The sequence below is a fragment of the Mesoplodon densirostris genome, chromosome 6 (assembly GCF_025265405.1).
Source record: "Mesoplodon densirostris isolate mMesDen1 chromosome 6, mMesDen1 primary haplotype, whole genome shotgun sequence".
Lineage (NCBI taxonomy): Eukaryota > Metazoa > Chordata > Mammalia > Artiodactyla > Ziphiidae > Mesoplodon > Mesoplodon densirostris.
The window spans coordinates 73,036,368-73,064,081 of NC_082666.1; the positions used below are offsets into that span (position 1 = coordinate 73,036,368).

Here is a 27,714-nt window from a genome sequence, read left to right on the forward strand (position 1 = left end):
GTTCCTATAGTAAGAAAATTCAATTATATGCAATGATTATTTTATCAAATAAAAATTTGTATATTTTTTCTGATAAGTTTGGAATCATTGTAGTTGTAGCATTAATGATGGTTATTGTTTTGCATAGCTTTATAATTTTTAGAGCTCCTTTACATATGATATCTCATTTGAAGCTTTGTTAGGGTAGTAGAGGAAATTTCCCCTTACCTACAAATCAGATTCCCAGCAACACCACCATATGGGAATATAACCATGAGTCTGGAAATAAATGGAAACAGCTTCTGACTGTAAAACAGATGTCACAGAGCCCTTAGTTTAGCTTAATTGAAAAGATGAAGCCATCCTCAAGTCATTTACCTAAAATAAAGGAGCAGATTAGAGCCCACTTGATTCATAGGCAATCATGAGATATAACAGCTGGCAAGAGGATATATAAGTAGACAAGGGTCTTCGATTCACTTTTGGGTTACTCAGCTCAGCAGTCTGTACACATTCAGTGGAAGGACACATAGACCTAGGCATTCCAGGAGGCCCTTTAAGTATCACTGTAGTGGCTAAAATCTAGTCTAACACAGTGTAATAGCTATTTGGCATGTTGATGACATTATAGGCAATCAAGAAGAGGTTAACTACCCTGGTTAAGGAAACAGGAGAATGTGTAATAGTTGGTTTTTTTAATACTTTCTGTTGAAAATATTTCATGTGAAAATAACTTCTGCACTTAAATGAGGTAGTCTTCAGTTTTCAAGGAAATTCACTCATGGACTAATTTGCTTACCCTAATTTAGACAATAAATAAATTAGGTTATTATAGAGCAAAAAGGAGATGAGTAATTTTCAGCTTTACAAACTTAAGTAAAAATGTTTGCTGCAGTTTATTTCTAATATTTAAAAGAAGCACTCAGAGAGTGTTGGCACATGTATGTCAGCTATTCTTCCAAATCCTAGTAGCAAAAGTGGTGGAATAGAGCCAAGCGTGTTTGACAATGTGCTTGGCTGTGTTTGATCCCAGTAGCCATTCTCAAAGTATTAAACTGCATATATCATTCCTTCAACAAATACATAACAATCAGTGGTTGCATATAGAATATGTCCATCACAACTAAAAGAGAATTCACAGAATCATAGAAAGTTAGAGCTGGAAGGGAGAGGTCACCTAGCGTACCTCATCCTCTTGATGAGAAAACTGAAGTCCATAAAGGGTAGATAACGTATCCACGATAATATAGAAACCAGGACAAGAAACCAGTCCTCTTGTCTTTGTTCTTATAAGAATTCCGTCCTTGAAGAGGTAATATAACCCAAAGAGAAACGTGCACATGTAATAAAATTTAAGGGGAAAATCACACTTGAGTATGTCCTAAATAAGTGAGGAAATGTGCCACTTTCTGCCTCTGTGAATGGTCTTTTCATAGGAATAGGATTCTGTGAAAGAAGAAACCTTTGTGGCACTGAGGAGAGAAAAATAGAGGCCAATTGGAAAGATGGGACAGCAAGGCTAGTTGGCTGTAGACAGATGTGAAAGCATGCGTGTTCCTATGGAGTGAGGACAAGAACCTTTGTCATTTGAAGACCTTTCTTAATATAGTTTCATAGATTAGTGGAATGAACCTTATATTTAAAGGTGGGAAATAGGGATTTGAATACAGGCTGCTTTGGCACTTCAGTGTGTGTGACTGAACTTCACTGAACCTCAGTTTCTTCATCTGCAAAATGGAAATAATAATAGACTACCTTAAGCTATATAAAGTATATAAAAGGCTTTATAACTGGAAATATCCAAGTGATAGGATAAAATAATTATTATCATTATTATACTGTATGCACTAGAGAAAATATTTCTTTAGAAAATATTTCTTTAAGAATAAGGCTATTGTGGAGAAGAATGAAGCCTGGCAATTGGGCAAGTTTGGCTTCCATTTCTTTATACCTCCAGGCCTGTGGTTTCCAACTGTGATTGATGTTAATAGTTTACAATTCCTCTCCTGGCCATAAATTCCCTGGGGTCATTACAGAGATAAGCGTCTAGGGCTGGTAAATTCCTCTGAGGCAGCTGAGGGTGGCAGGAGGGCAGGAGTCTTTAGTGGGAGGATGATCAGGTATCTGCATTTGGCTTTTAGGAGACAGACAAAGAATCTTGGCACTGAGGTATTTAATGTTCACTGCCACTGCAACAAGTCCTTTCTGTAAATATATTTTTCATTGAAGATGGGATAATCATAAATAATCACATTCAGTAATTATTAAGTATAGTCATTCATGTAAAGTTTGTTACTACTAACAGTCACCACTTATCCTTCTGATGAACATTTATTGAACTTGTAAATTGTTCATCAATAAGCACTTTATGTGCAAGATCTCATTTGGCAATTATATCCTTATCTACTGATAAGGAAACTGAGGCTCATTTAATTTTACTATGTGCAAGAAGCTCACTAATTTATTTTTTCCTAGATAGAGCTTCAGATGCCCTTTTTCGTTTTTGTTGCTGTCTTGACATGAGGTGGAGTCAGGTTGTCATTCTCCAAATAAAGGAAGAGTGAGGGCCTCCCTGGTGGCGCAGTGGTTGAGAGTCCGCCTGCCGATGCAGGGGATACGGGTTCGTGCCCCGGTCTGGGAGGATCCCATATGCCGCGGAGCGGCTGGGCCCGTGAGCCATGGCCGCTGGGCCTGCGCGTCCGGAGCCTGTGCTCCGCAACGGGAGAGGCCACAGCAGTGAGAGGCCCGCATACCGCAAAAAGAAAAAAAAAAAAAAAAAAAAAAAAGGAAGAGTGAGAGCATTCCTGTAGGATCAGTTTAACAGAAAGGACCAGCTGTAGATAAAAGAAGTATCCTAAAGGTGTCATACATATTTGTAGCAAGAATATATCAGTTCTATACAGTTAACCCTAAATTACCTACACTAGGAGAACTCAATGAAGAAATTCATGAGATAAGGGAATCTTATTTGCCTCTTTCAACATTGCATTTTCAACACCTAGGAGAGCAGTGAGCACATTGTCATTTGTGAAATGAATGAATGATCCATAGACTTTTATTTCAGCCAGCAGCTTCAACCTCTTCCCTTCCCTACCTCTCGCACATTTCCTACTAAAACTGATGCAATTAGTACAAATACCCCCATTTGAATTTAATTTTTCCTCCTATCCCTTTCCAATTATAGATGTAGAGCTAATGACAAGACAAATACTATGAGAGCCACCAACAAGGATTGAAGAGATGTAATAACTATCATTAACCAGCAGGGTTGATGTTAGAAGTTGTTTAGATATAGAAGTATTCAGTGTGACATCAAGGAGTTCATTACTATTCTGAAAAGATGGCACTCAACATTATTTTCTTCTGATCTGTTCATGTTTATATCATTTAGTTCATTTCAGACCTCAAATCATCTAAAAATTTTCTGGGGCAATTTTTCCAAAGAGAATCTCAAGATTCCAGTAGAAAACTTTAGCCTTTTGTCCCGATTATCATGCAAATCAAATGATTGTGTACCTTCTAGACTTATAAACATAATAATGACTCTAAATGCCTATACAGCTCAGATTTTGCATCTTTCATGTGCATTTTTCACCTGATTCAAAGGTAGTTTTCCAAATGTTTCATTTAGTCTGTTGAAAATCTTTCCACCTGGTACTGTTAGTTGAATGTGATGGTAACTATATACCATTCTTTGCCTTCCATTGGACTCCTTCAGTGTCTTTATGTGTGAGATTATTGATAGAATTAGATATTATTTTACAGTAGAGTTACAGCTGTCCAAGTTCTAAGTAACAGCTATGACTAACCCCATGGGGGAAGATTCCTAATAATTTTCCAAGTTTCTGTGTTAGTGACAGGTTTCATGCATACGCTCAGCTATTAAAGTATTAGAGTTTCTTTGATTTCTTAATCATTAACAACTTTAGCTTTGATTGCCCAGGGATTGCAAGCTGTTAAAATTATCATTTGCCTCTTAACTAATTTTGAAACCAAGAGCTGTTTCTTCATCTGATATCGTACAGGTCTTTCTCAGAGCACACACAGCTCAAGAGCACTAAGAATCTACTATAAGAAAACCTATTCTAAAACAAGGAATTTGTAAAATAAATGGGCATCAAAGCAGAGAATTCTTAAATACTAAAGAGTTCAGTTTTTTAAAAGATTCAACAAAGAATTTTTTTCAGTAGAAAACATATCTTTTTTTTACAATTTAGTATTTAAATAGTGCTTATTTTCTGTTAAAAAAGAGAGAGAGGAAATCTGAAAGCTGTGTTTCAATGTTAAAAAGTCACTTGAAATTCAATCAGAGTTAAGATAATGTTGGATTATCATGTAAGTCAATGGAATATTAAAAAACATCCTGGAAAAATTCTGTTTACACACAGCGTTTTCAAAGTCATGCCCCTATAATACTTTACCCATAGTAAATACTCAATAAATGTTTGTTAGATTTGCTATATGTTAAGATCAATTGATGGTGTGATGAAATGAAATGTTACCTTGAGCATTCATTCATACATTCATTCATTCATCCACCATCCATTCAGAGATATTTACATTCCAAATGTAGTTTATTGAGAAATAACTTATTTTATAAAAAATGACTTTTCTCTAATGTTATAATTGTATTTCTACAACATTGGGCTGAAGGAATTTATTATTGGTCCAAGAAGCTCCTGTGGTCTAGTTCTGTGCAGGCTACTTAAGAAGTACATGATAGGGGTTCCAGAAGAAGAAGAGAAAAACAAAGGGACTGAGAAAATATTTGAAGAGATTATAGTTGAAAACTTCCCTAATATGGGAAAGGAAATAGTTAATCAAGTCCAGGAGGCACAGAGAGTCCCATACAGAATAAATCCAAGGAGAAATACACCAAGACACATATTAATCAAACTGTCAAAAATTAAACACAAAGAAATCATATTAAAAGCAGCAAGGCAAAAACAACAAATAACACACAAGGGAATCCCCATCAGGATAACAGCTGATCTCTCAGCAGAAACTCTACAAGCCAGAAGGGAGTGGCAGGACATACTTAAAGTGATGAAGGAGAAAAACCTGCAACCAAGATTACTCTACCCAGCAAGGATCTCATTCAGATTTGATGGAGAAATTAAAACCTTTACAGACAAGCAAAAGCTGAGAGAGTTCAGCACCACCAAACCAGCTTTACAACAAATGCTAAAGGAACTTCTCTAGGCAAGAAACACAACAGAAGGAAAAGAACTACAATAACGAACCCAAAACAATTAAGAAAATGGGAATAGGAACATACATATCAATAATTACCTTAAATGTAAATGGACTAAATGCTCCCACCAAAAGACACAGACTGGCTGAATGGATACAAAAACAAGACCCATATATATGCTGTCTACAAGAGACCCACTTCAGACCTAGAGACACATACAGACTGAAAGTAAGGGGATGGAAAAAGATATTCCATGCAAATGGAAACCAAAAGAAAGCTGGAGTAGCAATTCTCATATCAGACAAAATAGACTTTAAAATAAAGACTACTAGAAGAGACAAAGAAGGACACTACATAATGATCAAGGGATCAATCCAAGAAGAAGATATAACAATTGTAAATATTTATGCACCAAACATAGGAGCACCTCAATACATAAGGGAAATATTAACAGCCATAAAAGGAGAAATTGACAGTAACACAATCATAGTAGGGGACTTTAACACCCCACTTTCACCAATGGACAGGTCATCCAAAATGAAAATAAATAAGGAAACACAAGCTTTAAATGATACATTAAACAAGATGGACTTAATTGATATTTATAGGACATTCCATCCAAAAACAACAGAATACACATTTTTCTCAAGTGCTCATGGAACATTCTCCAGGATAGATCATATCTTGGGTCACAAATCAAGCCTTGGTAAATTTAAGAAAATTGAAATTGTATCAAGTATCTTTTCCGACCACAATGCTATGAGACTAGATATCAATTACAGGAAAAGAGCTGTAAAACATACAAACACATGGAGGCTAAACAATACACTACTTAATAACGAAGTGATCACTGAAGAAATCAAAGAGGAAATTAAAAAATACCTAGAAACAAATGACAATGGAGACACGACGACCCAAAACCTATGGGATGCAGCAAAAGCAGTTCTAAGAGGGAAGTTTATGGCAATACAATCCCACCTTAAGAAACAGGAAATATCTCGAATAAACAACCTAACCTTGCACCTAAAGCAATTAGAGAAAGAAGAACAAAAACATCCCAAAGTTAGCAGAAGGAAAGAAATCATAAAAATCAGATCAGAAATAAATGAAAAAGAAATGAAGGAAACGATAGCAAAGATCAATAAAACTAAAAGCTGGTTCTTTGAGAAGATAAACAAAATTGATAAACCATTAGCCAGACTCATCAAGAAAAAAAGGGAGAAGACTCAAATCAATAGAATTAGAAATGAAAAAGGAGAAGTAACAACTGACACTGCAGAAATACAAAAGATCATGAGAGATTACTATAAGCAACTCTATGCCAATAAAATGGACAACCTGGAAGAAATGGACAAATTCTTAGAAATGCACAACCTGCCAAGACTGAATCAGGAAGAAACAGAAAATATGAACAGACCAATCACAAGCACTGAAATTGAAACTGTGATTAAAAATCTTCCAACAAACAAAAGCCCAGGACCAGATGGCTTCACAGGCGAATTCTATCAAGCATTTAGAGAAGAGCTAACACCTATCCTTCTGAAACTCTTCCAAAATATAGCAGAGGGAGGAACACTCCCAAACTCATTCTACGAGACCACCATCACCTTGATACCAAAACCAGACAAGGATGTCACAAAGAAAGAAAACTACAGGCCAATATCACTGATGAACATAGATGCAAAAATCCTCAACAAAATACTAGCAAACAGAATCCAACAGCACATTAAAAGGATTATACACCATGATCAAGTGGGGTTTATTCCAGGAATGCAAGGATTCTTCAATATACGCAAATCAATCAATGTGATACACCATATTAACAAACTGAAGGAGAAAAACCATATGATCATCTCAATAGATGCAGAGAAAGCTTTTGACAAAATTCAACACCCATTTATGATAAAAACCCTGCAGAAAGTAGGCATAGAGGGAACTTTCCTCAACATAATAAAGGCCATATATGACAAACCCACAGCCAGCATCGTCCTCAATGGTGAAAAACTGAAACCATTTCCACTAAGATCAGGAACAAGACAAGGTTGCCCACTCTCACCACTCTTATTCAACATAGTTTTGGAAGTTTTAGCCACAGCAATCAGAGAAGAAAAGGAAATAAAAGGAATCCAAATGGGAAAAGAAGAAGTAAAGCTGTCACTGTTTGCAGATGACATGATACTATACATAGAGAATCCTAAAGATGCTACCAGAAAACTACTAGAGCTAATCAATGAATTTGGTAAAGTTGCAGGATACAAAATTAATGCACAGAAATCTCTGGCATTCCTATACACTAATGATGAAAAATCTGAAAGTGAAATCAAGGAAATACTCCCATTTACCATTGCAACAAAAAGAATAAAATATCTAGGAATAAACCTACCTAAGGAGACAAAAGACCTGTATGCAGAAAATTATAAGACACTGATGAAAGAAATTAAAGATGATACAAATAGATGGAGAGATGTACCATGTTCTTGGATTGGAAGAATCAACATTGTGAAAATGACTCTACTACCCAAAGCAATCTACAGATTCAATGCAATTCCTATCAAACTACCAATGGCATTTTTCACAGAACTAGAACAAAAAATTTCACAATTTGTATGGAAACACAAAAGACCCCGAATAGCCAAAGCAATCTTGAGAACGAAAAACGGAGCTGGAGGAATCAGGCTCCCTGACTTCAGACTATACTACAAAGCTACAGTAATCAAGACAGTATGGTACTGGCACAAAAACAGAAAGATAGATCAATGGAACAGGATAGAAAGCCCAGAGATAAACCCACGGACATATGGTCACCTTATCTTTGATAAAAGAGGCAGGAATGTACAGTGGGGAAAGGACAGTCTCTTCAATAAGTGGTGCTGGGAAAACTGGACAGGGACATGTAAAAGTATGAGATTAGATCACTCCCTAACACCATACACAAAAATTAGCTCAAAATGGATTAAAGACCTAAATGTAAGGCCAGACACTATCAAACTCCTAGAGGAAAACATAGGCAGAACACTCTATGACTTAAATCACAGCAAGATCCTTTTTGACCCACCTCCTAGAGAAATGGAAATAAAGACAAAAATAAACACATGGGACCTAATGAAACTTCAAAGCTGTTGCACAGCAAAGGAAACCATAAACAAGACGAAAAGACAACCCTCAGAATGGGAGAAAATATTTGCAAATGAAGCAACTGACAAAGGATTAATCTCCAAAATTTATAAGCAGCTCATGCAGCTCAATATCAAAAAAACAAACAACCCAATCCAAAAATGGGCAGAAGACCTAAATAGACATTTCTCCACAGAAGATATACAGACAGCCAACAAACACATGAAAGGATGCTCAACATCTTTACTCATTAGAGAAATGCAAATCAAAACTACAATGAGATATCATCTCACACCAGTCAGAATGGCCATCATCAAAAAATCTAGAAACAATAAATGCTGGAGAGGGTGTGGAAAAAAGGGCACACTCTTGCACTGCTGGTGGGAATGTGAATTGGTACAGCCACTATGGAGAACGGTATGGAGGTTCCTTAAAAAACTACAAATAGAACTACCATATGACCCAGCAATCCCACTACTGGGCATATACCCTGAGAAAACCATAATTCAAAAAGAGACATGTACCAAAATGTTCATAGCAGCCCTATTTACAATAGCCCGGAGATGGAAACAACCTAAGTGTCCATCATCGGATGAATGGATAAAGAAGATGTGGCACATATATACAATGGAATATTACTCAGCCATAAAAAGAAATGAAATTGAGCTATTTGTAATGAGGTGGATAGACCTAGAGTCTGTCATACAGAGTGAAGTAAGTCAGAAAGAGAAAGACAAATACTGTATGCTGACACATATATATGGAATTTAAGAAAAAAAATGTCATCAAGAACATAGGGGTAAGACAGGAATAAAGACACAGACCTACTAGAGAATGGAGTTGAGGATATGGGGAGGGGGAAGGGTAAGCTGTGACAAAGTGATAGAGCGGCATGGACATATATACACTACCAAACGTAAGGTAGATAGCTAGTGGGAAGCAGCCGCATAGCACAGGGAGATCAGCTCGGTTCTTTGTGACCGCCTGGAGGGGTGGGATAGGGAGGGTGGGAGGGAGACGCAAAAGGGAGGGGATATGGGAACATATGTATATGTATAACTGATTAAATTTGTAAAATAAAAAAAAAAAAGAAGTACATGAGAAGCTAGTTAAAATAATAAATCCCTAATCCCCATTCTCAAAGATTTTGTTCGGTAGATCTAGGATGAGCCAAGCATTTGAATTTTTTTTGAAAGCTACCCAGATACTGATATACAATTAGGTTTCAAAACCTAATATAATATCATCTAGAACTGTTTCTTCCAAAAGAGTCAGTTACCACAATTATTTGCTTAGCTTATTTATAGTGTGCCTGTTCAACTTCCTGTTAAACTCCCTTCCCTTCTCTGGGAAGCCCCAGCCCTCTGAGGTGATGGCAGGGATAGGATGTTTTCCTTAGACAGGACATCAGGAAATGGAACATCTAGCTTTCCTCAGTTCAATATTTCTAATTTCTGGTGATTCCTTCTAAGTATCAATACAGTACCAGGCAATGCACTGTGGATATGCCACTACTTAAAGCAGGAAAAGCAAAAGTCAGCAGTACCTGGAAGCTCTCTCATACTTACATGCCCACACTAATACTGTTCTTTATATGAGCCCTATCCCTGCCCTTTCTGATGTCATTCTTTATGTCACAAAGTCCTCCCAAACTTGTCTTCACACCTTTCTCTAAAGAGATAGAATGGAAGGTTCTGGCTTATAGAGGTCCTATTCTTGCTAACCCAGGCAAGCGAGAATGGATACACATAGTACATCTTCGCCCAATCCATTCAATCTACCTTTCACTTTGTGACCCTTACTGTGCGCTTAGAATTGGACCTCTTATTTTACAATTCTGACTGTATTTTCTTTTTTCTTCACCTCTCCTAAGTAAGATTTGTTCTTAGGTACTGACCTGTACAGTTTCTCCAGAATTAATCAACTTATTTCCTTTTCGTCTACAAGCTAATCTTCAGGTATTTTCCATCTCCTGTATAATAGAATGTACCTCTAATCAGTCCTTCCCACTCAATATCATTATTATTAAGCATAATCATACATTAATTTTAATGTATTGTGACTTTGAGTGCTTATTAAAAAAATCTCTTTCTTGTTTGGAACTGCTGCTGTCTACATCTTTCTAAGGAAGCAGATAATTTTGCTTGCAGACTACAGGCTTGCTAAGCACTATGTGCAAGTAGACAGTGACATAGCATCTGTCAGATGTCTATATGTCAGTCTAAGATGAATATATGTCATATCCTTTTATGATCCTTGATATTTGTGCCTATTAAACATCTGTAGTATATTAGATGCTGTGCAGGATAAAGCATAGCTGGGTAAAGTCTAATAATTACTGTCTCATCCTATACTGAAAGTTAGTATAATTGAAGACTATAGGAAATACTTCCATTTTTCTCTTCTCCAGAGTAAATAATTCAAATCCCTTTAACCACTTTTGTTTATTAACTCCATGTACCCCAAACTCCATTAGCATAAATGAAGAAACATGGTTAAACAATTTTAGCCTCTTTTATTAGTGATATAAAACTTCACAGCTGAAAAAGGAAGGCTAAAATCAAATGAAACCTGGAATGGATCAATGAGGACAAAAGCGTCCCTAAATACATTCCCTAAAGATAAAATCATTCAAGTCTTCTAGAACAGAATGGTTAGCAACTGCTGCCCCACACAAGTACCCCAAGTTCTTGCCTCACAAAGGATTTTTTTTTTTTTTGCCTCTCTAAGATGATTCTTTAAGGAGGAAAAAAAAAAATCAGGAAACCATTCAATTTTTTATAAATGGCACTTCTAGCACATCACAATACTAACCTAACCCTTGTGTTATCTCTTGGTGTGGCCCCAATTGAAGAGTACTTCCAGATTTTTTTTCCATTAATGAAAAGAACAGGTTTGAGTTCTTTTATATCATTAGAAAACAACAACCAACATTTTGGTGGTACAGGGTCATCACTAAAATGATAACAAGAATGAGTGTGTAGTACCCTTCTTTCACCCTGTTCATCTTCTGACTGTATTTTTGCTTTTCATATAGTTCTTTGTGAGATGCTATCACATGAGAAATACATGTAAATGTCATTATGAGTGACTTTGCAGTTTTTCGTGGAAATTTCATTTATCTAAGTCATAATTAATAACATCCAAGATTGAATCATTTCCTAAGGCAACCTCACCGTTAGTTTGTGCAGTGTTTCACCAAGTCTGTTCATTTCCTATCTGTTGTCAGAGTGCAGGCATCTTTGAGTGTATCTTGTTCATGTAGTGGGGACATTGTTACAGTAACTTCATATTAATGATACAGTTAACTTATGGTATCAGTGTATGAGTCAAGTATCTGGATGGTGAGAATATTAGGTGGTTCTGTTTATAAATATAATAAGAAATGGGAAAAAATGGAAGGACAAACAACATAAAGTGCATGATGATATCTCTAGGTAATAAGCTCATTGTAGATTTTAACTTTTTCTTGCGTTTATCTGTTTTTTAAAATTTCCAAAATGAAGAAAAATATGAAATCTTAGAGAAAGAAGAAATTATAGTTGCTGCTTATTTCTTACTTTGTATTTGCTTATCCTAGGAGACTTACCTATGCATTTTTTGTATGCGCTGTTTCTCTCCCAAGCAGTCTTTCCTTCTTGCCCATGCTGCTGAAGCATATTTTCTCTATTTTAGCAGTATGGAAAGTTCATGAGTTTGTATAACGAGGACCTAAATATAAATACATAATTGTACCTGACTTTGATTCTTTTTATTTTTTAAATTTGGTAATCTAGGTTTGTAGATGGATTTTTGCATGCATTTTGCTGCAAGCTGATGCTTATGGTCTTTGTATTTGCAGATGTGGACAGGAGTCAAAGGAGATGAATGTGTTGATATGCATGGGAGGCTTTAGGTGATATGAAAAACAGTATGGTAGAGTTTGTAGGCTGAATCATATTTTGGAGATATAAATTAAATGAAAGCCATTCATTAACATTTCTCAGGCCCAATGTCCTAGATCTTAATTCAGATTAACATCCCAATGTATTTAACATGTTTCTCCCTTGATCCATTGGCCATTAAAAGTTATGTTCAAACTGTGTATTAAAACTATAATCATGGACATCTTTGCTACTGCTGTCCAAAGAAATACCTCATAACACTTTCATTCTTAGCTAAATTTCTGAATTTTCGAAAATGGGTCCCCTTCCTAAGCCCCTCCCCTTCTTTTTCCTTTTTACAATTAAAAAAATTTCTTCATCCTAACTTTATGAGACTGTCAAGGAAGAAACTCTTACAACTATCATAAGACATTAAAGAAGACAGAACAAAATTGAATGCCTTGGGAGTTTTGTGTAGTACAAAAAAGCAAGGAATAATTTGGTTTATTTGTTTTTTCCCATCTAATATTTTTAGGTACAAGCCTATGCAGAAAGTGGATGGGGTTGCAGATGGTTTCACAGGAAGTGGTCAACAGACAGGCACATCTGTTGAGCAAACTGTAATTGCCCAAAGTCAACATCATCAACAGTTTTTAGGTATGTTAAGGTGTAATGCATATTAGTTGCTATCAGGATTTTGAAAACAAGAGAACAACAGTAGTGTTTTCTCCAAGTACAATGTCTATTACAGATGTTAATTACATAGATTTTTTTTGTGTGCTGAAACTATGCACATTATATGATAGTTCTAGTTCATTTCTACTTTTTCGTAGAAAAAGAGCTTATTTTTAAAAATCTCAAGCTATGTAGAACTTTTAAATGCATATGAATTAAAGGCTCATTCCTATGAAATTGTTTTCTAGAATTTGTATTAATTGGGCATTTATGACCAAAATTGTGTGGTAGTTTCAGTAGTAACTTGAAGTGCCAAAAAGAATTCTCATTTCCTGTGTATAAAGTTGCATATGCATATAGTCTCAGATTAGAAAAAATTACTATAAACTTTAAAAAAGTAATTTATTCTTTTAAATTGATCACAGTATTTCCTACTTTTGTAATTTTATAGATGGTATACATGTTTCTTGTTATTTAAGGAGTTAAGGAAGTGGAACTTGAACATTTTGCATATTCCTGTCATAGCTAAAGGTGCAAAAATGGCACTTTAATTGACAGCTCTTCTAGAGATGAACATGCATAGTTTCGGTACAACAGATCAAGATAAGTAGAAGCTCTCAGAGAGTGCGTGTGTGTATGTGTCTGTGTGTGTGTATATGTGTCTATGTGCACTTTCTGACAAAGACAACTGAAATGTACTCTGGGGTCAGAATGGCTACTGAAGTTGAAAGCATTATGGCAGCATTCCCAAACTAGAGTCGTCAAGTATATTCTTGTAGACCCTTGAGCTCTCAGCAAGAATCTTTATGTTTTTTATTTTGTGTCCTTATTTCAATTATAATCTTAAAAAAAATAAAAGCATATTCTGGATTACCTGGAAGACGAGAACGAATACTGTTCTGCAATTTTAGTTTCCACATTTGTATCTGAATTTATCATAAGGTTGGCACCAAAGTGTATTGCATTAATTGTCCAGAGCCAATGAGAAAAGAACAGAGAGAGACTTACTATGTAAATTATGCCTTCATACCAAGGGAAGGCTAAATGATGTCCCAATGCTCTGTGTAGAGGAAAGTTTCACAGCTCATTTGAATATAGAAGCATAATGGGAGAACCAGCCATCATGAACTACGTGTTAGTATAGGGCTATCAAACTCAAAAGATCCTGCACTGCAGCAGTCAATACCATATTCATGTTGCAAGAGGTAATTTAGTTACAGGACAACAGCATCAGCTATCATATCAAATTAATGTTGTTAAGTTTAATGTTATTTTTTTAGGTTTCTTTGTACTTATTTTGTAGGTCTTTTGGTTTATGATTACATGAGAGGTATAAGCACAATAAGTTTAAAGCTAGATTTATTTTTATATACCTAAGTAATATAATGATAAAAATAACTAAAATTAATACTGGCCAGCTCAAGGTATTTTTCTTATCATAGGGGTCCTATATTGAGAGACACTGAGATGTGTTATTTCCACTGTAATCATAGTGAAAATTTAGTTTCTCCAAAATTTTAGAAGTATCCTCTCTGTTCTTTTGTGCTGCTGCTGCTAAGTTTTGTTTATAAAATACTAATATGAAAAGTCCTTGCTTTTTGGACCGCTGACCTTTAAATTTTTTTCCTTTTTAATCTTCTTAAATTTGCCCTCATTAATCTGTAATTGGCACCATCCACAATAACTTTTTTTCTGTTGTGTTGTCATGGTAACAGATGCATCTCGAGCACTTCCAGAGTTTGGAGAAGTTGAAATCTCTTCTCTGCCAGATGGTACTACCTTTGAGGATATCAAGTCACTGCAGAGTCTTTATCGAGAGCACTGTGAGGTAAGTCTTTTCAAGCATAGTCGGACACGTGCTAAGTTTTGCCAGGCAACTTGCTAAAGCAAAATAATCAAACTTATTCCTAGAGGACAGATAAAGTTACTTCATATTTCTTTGAGCACTAATAAGTTATCTTTTCTTCATGTCTCAGGGAGAATAAATTTTACTTTCTATCTTCTTAGCCTATTCTAATATGAATCCTTTGATGAAGCAATTCCACTTCTAGGTACTCATTCTAGAAAAATGCTTACATGTAGGGGAAGAGATAAGTGTACAGGGAACTTGTTGCATTATGGTTTTTAATGAAAAAGATTGCTTATAACTTCAATATCTAACAGGGAACTGAATAAATAAAATATGGTATGATCTATAGAGTAGAATGCTATGCAGCCATTAAAAAGAACAAGCAACTCTAAATGTATGTTTTGGAACAAGCTTCAGGATTTATTTTTAAGGGAAAAAGCAAGATGTAAAACAGCGAGTATAATATATTATCATTTGAGTGAAAAAGAACATGTTATATACATCTCTCCAGAAGAAAGAACAAAATATTAATGCTGGTTGCCTTTGGGAACAAAACTTAGTGACTGGGAGTCAGGGAAAAGAGAGTTAATTTTTCAATATACTCTTTTTACCTTTTGAATTTTACACCATAACTGTGTATTTCTATCAAAACTATTTTCTAGAAATGTTTTATAAAGCACTTTAGGTGTTCCTTCCAGGGATCATTAAGGCTCTAGTTTTGTTTGTTTTGTTTTCATGGTTAATTGAGTTTTCTCTTGGTGTTTTCCATCCCTACTCCTACTCCCTTTCTGAGTATCCTGTATCAAAATTGACTACATTGTCTCCAGGAGGTGAACTCTCTCCAAGCCCGCTTGTACCTGCAGCTCCCCTGGTAGAAAGAAGATAACAGATTGCAATAGGACTCTTCTAAAGTACCCCTCCTTTTGAAAGAGGAACTGTTTAGAACTTAAGTAGCTTTATTCCAGGGCTATTTATGATCTACTTAGAAGTAAAAGATAATCCTTGGGCAGTCCTCCTGACTGCTGACAATGCAGTATGCAGTGAGAAGTCTCAGCTCATAACATTCACAGATTTTTTTTCCCACTCCAGAAATAAGAACTGCTTGAGTGAATCTGAGTACTTGTCAGGGGTGCTAGATTATTAACAACCAAGGGCAAGTTCTCTCTGTATTAAAAAACTGTGTGCCAGAAGTGTTTTTCAACGTGTCCTGCCAGTTTGTTGTTCCCAACATTTCTTGTTATGATGAAAAACACTTACTATCTGTTTCTCTTTGACTGCTTTTCCCAATATTAGAGAATTTCTGGATGATCCTTACCTATCTAGAAAAAATTTTCTTTCTTTCTTTCTGCGTGAATATCATGTATATTCAATGAAGATTTACATAAAGATTCTCTAATCAGTTTCTCATTTCTCTGTGTTCAGGTGAACCTTGCTTCAAGCAACCCCGCCTACACAAATATAATTTGGATTGTTTTAAGTTTCTCATATTTATTCAAAATATAACTTGGAGCATGGTTATTTACATGACTAAAGAATATACATTAAAATTAATCTAAATGAAAAATTCCCTCAATAAAATGAAAATATTCTTTGGATTACAAAATTTTCATTAATTGTCAAGAATACTCTATATGAAGAGATATGAACATATATAGTAATTAATCTGCATGGGAAATGGCAGTTCATAGAATGATCCTCATTTATTTCAGAGTTACCAGTGTTCCTGCCATCTCTTATGGGGCATAAAGACATAAATGAAAAGGAAGAATTCTAATTATTTTTTCCTGTCACACTTCCAAACTTTTCAAGGACAGGTGCCTGAGTCTCAGATCCAGTCCTGTAAATGGTTGTTTGCCCTAAGCCAGTGAAATACGGATTATTTTAAACTATATTTGGCATACATTTTAGTTTGAACATATTTAAAAGTGGGTGGACAAATGATAAAATGTTTTATGCATTTGTAAAACTGACTAAATGTGGCTGATATGAATGTCCTTTTCAGAAGAATTATTTGAGATTATTTCATTTGAAGAGGTACTTAATTTAAGGTGCACTGAATTTGTTACTTGCCTTATTTTATTTCATATTTCCTATAATTTATGTTTTTAAGAAAGATTAATATACCCATTTTGGCTGTTATTTGGAATTCGCACAGTTGGCTTATCAAAGATATTTTGGAAGTATCACTAGTTATGTAAGGAACAAATATAATTTTCTACACAAGATGCTCTGACAGTCATTTTTTTCTTTTAATATATGCATAGTGTTCTTACAGCAATCTCATAGCTAGAAATATGTAAGGTATTATATCAGATATTACTAACTGCTTCATTAATAGACATCTCTCGGAATGTGCCTATACTACATTTGCGAAAACAGCTATAATAATTTGCCTCCTGAGAAGGTTTTGGGTTTTGCCTGGGATCAAGGACATCTGGATGCCTTTCTTTCCAGGGCTTGCTTTTGTGTTTTTATTGTTGCTGATATTAAAGGGTGAGGAGTGTGTTAATTAATTAGTCCCCTTCCCTCCATTTTCATTTTCCAACTACTTGCAACATTTCCTACTAGTTCCCAGAACATGCCCCCAAACAGATTTTGCTTAATACTTGAATTGGTCTCAGAGTGTTTTTGTATAGAATATCAATTACTCTCTGTATCATGCACAGGGCCAGATCTACACGGGTAGCACAGACTCCAGAATTACAAAGTTACAGTTTCCTCTTTCTGCCTTAAATGTTCAGATTGATTCTCTCCATTGCCCCTTGTTGTCTCTTACCTTCTATGAATTTTGCAGATCTTGAAGGGGCTGTTTTACGTCTTTTTGTTCTCAGGGCTGATGACATCAAACACGTTATACTGAGGACTTGTCTTTTATACTGAAAATAATCACAGAACACGTGATCTTTGTACAAACAAGTTTTGGTTTTATGGCTGCTTTTTATCTGAAGGCGAATTTGCAGACTAATTGCAATGGCAGGGTGAAATTAAATATGATCATCAAAAGTTAATGAAAGTGGCAAATTTTAGCATCATCAAAAAAATAAAAATGTCCTTGGTGCAGCTGGAGATCTAAGAGATAAAATGAAGAAGGAGGAGGTGAGGGCCCCACCCCCAAGGTTAGAAAAGGGGATAGTCTTATAGCTTCTCTCTAAAGGGTGTATGCAGAGAGAGGATTGAATGTAAGCCATTCTGTGACCACAGAGAGGTGCTTGCTGTGCTTTTCTTCTGCCAAGACAGGCACTACCCTCTGGAGGTCAGCCTGACTCTGTAGTTTCTGCCCCCAGCCTCTGCTTGGCTAGGAACACTCCAGAACCCATGGTCAGCAGCCCTAACCAGAGCTGATTGAGCCCTAACTCCATCTGCCATACACAAGCACCTCCATACCCTTCTCTTCTGCTTTTTTTTTTTTTTTTATGACTAGTGGACACAGTTAGTCCAGTAAAGACTGATGTGAATTGAATGTATGTTCTATGTCCCTGTGGATCTGAGAATAGTAAGGGAACCAGGGAAGTAGTGGGTTAAGGAATGAAAGAAAAGTTAGGGAAGCAAGCATGAAAATGGAGAGAAAAGAGAGGAAAAAGTAAGGGTGGGACGTGAGGTCATTCTGGGAGGAATACAAGTTACCCTGCTTAATCATTTAAGAGTTATTTCCCCTGGTTTTTTCCTAGCTAATCTCTTTTGTTTTCCCATTTCCGTTGGCAAAATTTAGTCCAGTTTCACCATATTAATTTATGAACCCAAAAGTGTCTTTACATTTAAGTTTTGTTACAGTATGTACTCCTCACACATCCCCATAAGAAATTTTGTAAGGTAATATCAATAACCATTTTGTTTTTTAGGCAATATTGGACGTTGTTGTGAATCTTCAATTTAGCCTGATAGAAAAATTGTGGCAAACATTCTGGCGCTATTCTCCCTCCACTCCAACTGACGGCACTACCATTACTGAATCAAGGTCAGAATCAATATGCTTTTCCAATTCATTTTCATGGCTGAGTAGATGTCACAGCTAACAAATTAGAGATATGTATACCAGTTGTGAACCTTACCTGATAACATTAATTGAATAGATTGAAATAAACCACAAACTACTCTTTTGAGGTTTCAGCGTGTGTATTATAGCTCCCATTTATATTGATTTGGGGGACTGCAGTAGAACTATTTCATCCTCATGGAATTAGTATCATATCTGCCTTTCATACCGTCAGAAAGTATTAACGTGCATAGGCAGCTCTGGGGGAGTGTTATATATTCAGCCGTGTGGCACCAGGGCAATGGTGGTATAGTTCTAACCTCAGTAATATTTGATAAACTAAAACTATTTTTAAAGTCCATTTTCTTTTTTATCCTCATTTGCCATCTATTCATTTGCTACATTTATTCACACCAGCAATCTGAGTGAAATAGAAAGTCGACTTCCGAAAGCAAAGCTGATAACTCTGTGCAAACATGAGTCTATCCTGAAATGGATGTGTAACTGTGACCATGGGATGTACCAGGCTTTGGTGGAGATTCTCATCCCCGACGTCCTTAGACCTATTCCTAGTAAGTTAAATGCAGACAAGTACGGATGCTTTTGTTCTCATACATTCCACCCAGGAAGTTTTGGGTAGTGACGTTGCAAACTAGAGTGATTCTAATCTCATTAAATTTGCCAAATAGAAAACATGCAACACAGAGTATTGCATGAAAGCAGCCTAGAGCAAAACTGTAGTAAAAAGGGAAAAATTCTCTGTTTTTCAATCTCTCATTTTCTTTTTGACAAAAAAGACAACCTATAGATGTGACAGCCCCAATGACTAATTGCAAGAACACTCCCAGGCCAGTCAACCATGTGAAAATCATTCTACCCAAGGAAAAGGTTTCCTTCATAAAGCCCCGAATTTTTGAAATCTGTAATTGCTAGACCAGCCTCTTTCATGTTTGCTTTTGATTTGAAATGAATTTATCTTGGTTTCTACTGAAGTTGAATTTCTTTATAAAAGCATTTACTTTGTCACCGACATCATGTTAAGAACTACAAATGCAGTTTCCATTAACAGTAATGGTTAACTGGCATTTTGAGAGAAAAATCAATGTAACTGCACTAGCACTGTATTCCTGCCATGAAGCAAATAGGAATTACATAGATAAATTAGATTACTTTTTTAAGTGATAGTGTTTTTTAAACTACCCTGTTGCAAACAAAGCTATTTTTTGCAAGTGTCAATATAAAAGCCATCATGGATACTTGTGTTAGAGGCAGCTGAAATGATTTTAGGTCTACATCTTTATGAGCACCTGCTAGTAACCTTAACTTTTAAAGATATGGAACAGAATTGCTACTCTACAGTGACATTAATAAGGTAAAAGCAATCCTTTAGCTTGTAAAATTAGCAGCCATGTACTCGAAGTACACTCTTCACAGTTAATTTGTGTTAAATTATTCCAGAAAATATTTAAATAGGGATTTAGCAAGAAACAGTGAAGATACTAACATTTGTATGTTTATACTTTCTTTTTTTAAATGTGGTAACAGTGGAAGATACGTTATTTCATATGTTCCCTACCACCTTAAAATATATGCTTAGACATACATTTACATATAATATCAATGAACACACACATAAACATACATAAATTTGTATAGAAATTAGTTTTTAAAAAATCCAGCTGCCATGGTCTCACATTTTTATAAATTACTAATATTTTCTAGCCTATCTGCACCAAGTTTCCTGACTAAAGATTGATTAAAAGTGATGTTGTCATGGAAAATTTCAACGTGTAAATTCTCTACTGATTTATGTTCCAGAATCTGATTTTCCTGTTTTTGTCTTACTTCCTGTGCTCTGAGTGATAATCTCTAGAGATGTTTAAGAGAAGTTGCATAGGGTAGCTCATTAGCCTATGACATTTTGCCACCAACATAAATTTCTCTCATGAGATATAAGAAAAGGTGTCAGTGAACGCTTTCTTTTTTGAGGCCAGTCAACAACATCAGTGTTCATTCAACAATTCTAAATCTGTTGCTTCTATGTTAGCATCACAAGACTTTAACTTGTAAACTCATCAGTTCCCTAAGTTAAATCATGTATCAAGTGTAGTTGGCTTTAAACCCCAGAATTTTTAAACACACAATACACATGACCTTTGTTTTTGGCAAATTTTGATTTGAAAACCATTTTATTTTGTCAAGTAGTTTGTCTCTGCATTCAGACGACTCAAATTCAGGAATTATCTCATGAGTATAGTTTTACAGTTTCTCTGAAATTACAAGATGCATTAAGGTGCCACCCTACCAAGTAAATTTGGAATTTTAATTCCTGTTCTATAACAAGACTTAACAAAAATAAAGCTTAAAATACAGTGTAGATCACTATCTTCTGATTGTATGCATTTTAATATTAATCATAAGAAGGTTGAGACAAGTTAGCTTTAGAGTAGTTTTATATTTCTAACCATCCATTCATGAGAAAAAGTTGTCAATCTGCACAATTTGATCTGACATGAATCCCTATAGAGAGAACAAACTTAATTTTATTTTTGAAAATTTAATTTTCCTGGCTACTAGTACTTCACTCTACCATTTACTGTCCAGATGGGATTCCTTTTTTTAGCCAAAAAAGTCTGCATATCACACTAATTTAAAGTCAGCTTGAAGCTACTATACTCTAAAATACATTTATCTGAAAACGGGGAAAAAAAAGTGAAGTGTAAAAAATTGTGTAAGAACTCAACTGGTAACACTCAAATGTACAATTTATGATTATAATTAAAGGTGACCCAAAATGTCATTTAGTACAAAAAAGGAAAAACTTACAATCATTTGAGATACAAAACATATCTTTTTATTTTACAATCTCCCTAGCATTAAATGTGTCTAAATAAAACAAAACCCATATTAAATTTTTTTAAAGTAACTTTTCCCAGTTCTTGTTTTTTTCAGATTAAATAATTATTATATATTAATTATAGAAAACTACATAATACAGATAGCCAAATTGAATCTTGTACAAAATTTTACTGAGTTTCAAAGAGGGTCTTTATAATTTTTTTTTCCACTGTTTTTCATTTCCATTCATGCCTGCCCTCCATGGTTCCAGTACATAATACAACAGAAAAATATTTTTCTTTCTTTTTTCTTTTTGGCTGAAGTGAGAAGCTTTGGAAATTTCAAAAAATTAGTTCTCAAGAAATTTCCAACTCATGTTTCCAATAGATGATTCTCATGGTTAAAAGTCTGCACTTCTTGAGTGTTTTTCCTAATCAAAATGTAGCCATCTCAGTTGTCTTCTGTCATTTGACCACTTAAAGAAATACTTTTTAAAAATTAGTTGTTTTTATTATTGGAATAGTAAAATTTATATCTTTTGCAATTAATTTGAGTAAGTTAATTATTTCTAACCCTGCTTTAACAAAAGTAATAAAGAAGCATGTCAGACTCATTTGAGCACAGAAAGAAAAACCAAGGAATTTAATCCCATCATTAACATTAATATTCTTGGGAGCCTTGGACAAAAATGTAACTTCTCTGTCTCTTATTGTGGACTACCAATTGTAAGACTTACCCACATTATAGGGAACCCACAGGGATTTATTTTCTGTTGTGGGTGCTTCAAACACTTATTAAATGTCTAAAACTGCTCCCTACACTGTGGAGCCTTGGGCACAGGTGAAGTAAAATGCTACTGACTGAATTACTTGTTGAACAAGAGAAGAATTCTGTTTCCTATTATACAGCCATCTCAGTAAACAGATCCGTTCTTATAAAATAGTCATAATCACCCCTGTTAACGGAAAATGCTTCTAACCATTTTATGACCACCATAAAAACTACTCTTATGGGACCTATCCCTATTCAGGTTTTAACAGAGATGTAAAGAGTATGGAATGGACTGTTTTAGGAATATCTTAAGAATATTGGCCTCTGTGACAGCAATTTTATTATCACAGTGATCTTTTATCGCTGCCTGCCAGTGAAATGGAGAATAGTTATCCAGAATTATCAAGGCAGGCAATTTTAATTTTACCTTACTTTTCAACACAAGTGAGAGATAACTACTCTAATTGACATGTTCTGATGTAAAGAGATGCATAGAGAAAAAGAGAAAGCTTTGCATTATTTTCTTTTTAACTAAAGAAATGAAAATAGGTTAAGAGCTTGAAAAAAAGTCAAGATAAAGAATTTCTAAAGAAAATACTTAGCCTTTGAGCACAAAGCTGTTTTTGAAAAGAGTGTTTTGTCTAAGATAAAAAATTCCATAAGTATATTCACAACTGGTATATGTTGCTATAAGCAAAAATGTTTGAATGTTTTCATTTCCCAATAAAGTATCATAAGTATCTGGGAACAAAATAGTTTTAAAAGACAAGCCCATGATATAATATTTGGATTCTTTCAAAGTTAGGAGTAATGTTAAAGTCTTGTCAATGAGGATAATATAAGCTCTGTGCTATTTCACATGTTGTGCTTGCATGTTTTCCCTTATTCTAACATAAAGATTAATGTTCTTTGGTATCTTTTTCGTTCTGCTTTTATTCTTTAACATTTAGGTGCCTTGACCCAAGCCATTCGAAATTTTGCAAAAAGCCTTGAAGGTTGGCTTTCCAATGCCATGAACAATATTCCACAGAGAATGATACAAACCAAGGTACATTTTTATGTCCTTGCTTTTTCTTTTGTGTTTAGGAAATCGTTCTGAACTATGAATTTTAAATCTGTCCTATCAAATGATGTTATGTAGAATATTAATATTATAATAAATTAAATCTTTTAAAATTGATTTTTGTATTTGTATTTTATAACCATGTGGTAAAGAACTTGCACAAGATATGTTGTTTGATAATGCTCCTTTCAGAGACTAGAGAAACATTTTAGGTGTGGTGTATTTATCAGCCCTTTTCTAAAATGTATATTTAAGATTGCTTAATTTCAGTTACTGAAAAGAACAGCCTAGAATGTTCAAATAGTTTCCATTTGAGTTTTAGATTTTTTAGGTCCCCTACTATACTCATTGTATTCTGAAATGTTCATGTAAATTAATAACAATTTGCTTTTCAGGATGTTTTGTTTTTTTAACACTGGAGAATGCTTTTGTGAATCAAGTAATCATTTTTTAAAATAAATTTATTTTATTTATTTAATTTTGGCTGCGTTGGGTCTTCGTTGCGGTGTGCAGGCTTTCTCTAGTTGCCACGAGCAGGGGCTACTGTTTGTTGCGGTGTGCGGGCTTCTCATTGCCGTGGCTTCTCTTGTTGTAGAGCACGGGCTCTAGGCGCGCGGGCTTCAGTGGTTGTGGCATGTGGGCTCAGTAGTTATGGCTCATGGGCTCTAGAGCATGGGCTCAGTAGTTGTGGTTGGCAGGCTCTAGAACATGGGCTCAGTAGTTGTGGTGCATGTGCTTAGTTGCTCCACGGCATGTGAGATCTTCCCGCACCAGGGCTCGAACCTGTGTCCCCTGCACTGGCAGGTGGATTCTTAACCACTGTGCCACCAGGGAAGCCCAAGTAATCTTTTCTTAAAGAGAACAGTTATCTCATAGTTGATGAGTGTATTTCAGGAATGTGGATTATTTAGCTAGAGATATGAATTCTACTCTCCACTTTGTCCCCTACTAACCATGTTACTTTAGGTTAATCTGTGAACATACATGACAGATTGGACTGATTCTGTCTAAACTTTGATAACAAAAATCACATTTGTGGCCTTTTGTCAGGGTCTGTATCTACTGTCAGACGCCAGCAATATGCCTTGGCTTTCAGTTTGAGAGTGTGATTGAAGCTCTTGTAGCTGACAAGTCTGTGATAGCACAAGTCTGTTTCAGCTTAAGGTTTGCAATAACACATTCTATCTCTAAAACGTATAGAAGGACACATTTCATGGATATGCCCACCTTAGATTGTTGCTTTAGAGCTGTGCTGTCAGTACAGTAGGGCTAACCACATGTGGCTATTTAAATTGTAAATTTAATTAAATTGCATTAAAATTTACTTCCTCAGTCACACTAGGTACATTTCAAGTGCACCTTAACCCATGTGGCTAGTGGCTACCATACTGGGTAACTCATATGTAGAGCATTTCCATCATTGCAGAAAGCTCTCCATGGTAGTGCTATTCTAGAGTGCCACGTTCAGGTGGGCAACTAAAGGAGGTGCTATTTGATTATGATGGTCAGAAGAATGCTTTCCAACTTGCAAAGTCAGTCATAGTTATAACAATACTTTCAAACAGCTTAAAGTACCTCCTGCCCCAGTGTCATCAAAGTGGATGTGGTAGCAATCCATCTGCAATATGGGCCATCTCATTGATCTCCAGAGTTGATTTGGGTAGTTTACCTTGGTGGAAGGTGCCTTCTGCTATGCCTCTCTCACGGACATGCAGCCTTTTTTCAGCTGAGCATTTAACCAACAAAGATGATCTAGCGTGACAGTGGAAACAGCATAATGAGGTTGTGACTGAAAGTTATTATCAAAATGCCTGGATTCATATCCCACCACTGTACTGTAGTTTCTGTGTAACCTTGAGCAAGATAGTTAACCTCCCTAAGTCACACCAGGCATCTAGAATGTTTATGAGAATTGAGCAAGGTAATGTATGTTAGGCATTTAACACAGTGCCTGACACGTGATATGTCCTTGATTAGTATAAACCACAGAGATGGGAAAATGTGAAATACTCTCTTTGGGGGTATGTGAACGCCCCTCAAGTTCCACATGGTCCTGAAACATCTCACTAGCAAGATAGAGCATCCTTTGGCCTGTGGAACACCTTCTACCGCTCAGCCAACTGACTGTTCAATCAATTGCTTGTTATATACCCATAGTGATTTAATGTCATTCCTGTAAATATGTTAAAGTCCTCATTAGATCTGCTATGCAAGTAACAAATTTTCATGAGATCATGAGGTTTAGATATTTACCTAGACTTTTTCTTGGTCGTTATCTTTGCTATCTTTCCATATAATCCAGTTTGTTCAGGGTTTCAGCAGGAAAAAAATGGTATATCCAAAGGGGAGAATAATTGATTAGAGTTTAAGAAGGGTCTGTTTCTAAACCCGTGAAAAGAGTTAAGAAAACCAAGGAGGAATGGTAAAGCACCCCAGGACTAGCAATAGTGGGAAGCCTGCCCATCCCTAGGTCTGAAGGGGAAAGAAGTGATTATGGCATCAGATCTTCTCCTTCCTCCACAACTGTGGCCTTAGGAAGGAGAGGGCAGAGGTTGTGAGGGAATTAATACTTTGACTACTTTTTCCATCCTTCAGTCTCCTACCAGTGCCTTTCATTGGCCAAACCCAATTGGAAGCCAAAGGGAGGCAGTTAATGTAATCTATTCAGTTTAGTCTTCCTGGGCACAGAGCAGAATGGAGAAGGCTGGAAAGTACATTTTGAAGGACAAATGGAGATTTTTCTGGATAGCCCTTTTACAGAAATTCAAATTCTGAAGAGTTCTTCTTGTTGCTTGTATCCGATAAGTTTATTAGCTATGTATTTGCTAATAAAAATAAGTGCTCTTATTTCACCTCAGAATTACCCACTCCTATTTCACCTCTATAAAATAAAGGTAAAAAGAGTGAACCTTAATGACAGTGCTCTGAAAAGCATGTTTTTTAATCCAATTTAAAAAGTGGGACTGGTTAGTGTGGTTTTCCAAGTAAAAGGAAAAAAATGTTATTTGCTTAGTTTGTAGTTGACTTGTACAGAGAATAAGAAATGAAAATCAACATTTTTCCTACTTGTCTCGACTAAATCATTTCTTGCTACGGATTAGTAGCTACTTGCAAGACTGGTTTAATTAATGGTGCACTCAGATGTCGAAGAATGTGGGAGTTTGTTTTAGCCTTGACCTCAGCCTACTCAAAAGGAAAGTAATACTTGGTTTAGAGGTTTAAATGCTATAATTTACAAGTAAGCTCTCTCACCAAATGAATTTGAAATAAGTATCAGAGGGAAGCATTTAAAATTTGGCAAGGGAATAAAGATTTGAAGATTGCAGTGGTTTCTTTTACTGGAGGGGAAAAAAAAAATCCCAACTTAATTGGATTTCTTTACAGGTTGCAGCTGTAAGTGCCTTTGCCCAGACTCTGCGAAGATACACGTCGCTCAATCACCTGGCCCAGGCAGCTCGTGCAGTGCTTCAGAACACTTCTCAGATCAACCAGATGCTCAATGACCTCAACCGTGTCGACTTTGCCAATGTCCAGGTACTCTGTTTTATTTCAAAACGTGTCTTTTAATGAAAGGTATCCAATTTTTTTCTTCTTAATTAGGATCATCATATTTCTTTTCAAAGTTACATCAATTCACAGGCACATCTAGATTCACAATATCCTGAAAGAGGAGAGTTTTACTCAGCTATGGCTTTACTCCTCTGTTTTGCAATTAAAGTCTGCTAATATTTATAGTGCTAGACAGCAACATATGTCACCAGGGTTTGCTGAATGATTAATAGAGTAATGATGACCACAGTCATTGAAGTTTGGTAGGCAGGAGATGAAACTCTTTCATCTACTAGCTGTGGAGTCTTGGGCAAGTGACTTAACTCTTCTGGGCTTTACTTTCTCCGTTTTATAACACATATCTTAGATTACTGTTTACATATTTAGTAATACATAAAGCCCATAGCACCATGACACGCACACGAGAAGTTTGTTTTCAAAAGTGCCCCACCTTGAAAGAAGCAAGAACAACTCTATTTCAGAGTTTACTATAGGTACCTGGTAAATATTTGTTATTTGAAAAGAATTAGGTGCAACATATCTGACTCTTTTGATCATTCCAAATGAAAGAATAATTTTTTAACCTAATGATGAAACTACTCACTTGTACATCAAAGTACATGTAAAAAAATAGCTACTTTAGGAATATTATTATGGAACCCCAACAAATATTTTATTTCAGATGCTAAAATAATGAAGCTAATTGTTACCAATGAAAAAAAACACTCCATGGCTCACTCAAAGCAAAAGCAACAAAAGATACATACATATTGAACATAATCAAAATTTTAAACTTCTGTGCTTCAAAAGAGACCATCAAGAAAATGAAACGACAACTTATAGTAT

At 35.6% G+C, this 27,714-nt stretch overlaps 1 protein-coding gene across 6 annotated transcripts in view; it reads left to right on the forward strand.

Moving 5' to 3' along the window:
• The window catches only part of RFX3 (regulatory factor X3), a 297,259-nt gene that overhangs the window by 232,577 nt on the left and 36,968 nt on the right, over window positions 1-27,714 (forward strand). For all 6 annotated transcript variants that reach the window (XM_060100833.1, XM_060100834.1, XM_060100830.1 and 3 more), the window contains 6 exons: window positions 12,686-12,807; window positions 14,541-14,653; window positions 18,514-18,629; window positions 19,065-19,219; window positions 23,207-23,304; window positions 26,704-26,853. In XM_060100833.1, the coding sequence (XP_059956816.1) occupies window positions 12,686-12,807; window positions 14,541-14,653; window positions 18,514-18,629; window positions 19,065-19,219; window positions 23,207-23,304; window positions 26,704-26,853 (754 nt within the window). The remainder of the gene's footprint in view (window positions 1-12,685; window positions 12,808-14,540; window positions 14,654-18,513; window positions 18,630-19,064; window positions 19,220-23,206; window positions 23,305-26,703; window positions 26,854-27,714) is intronic.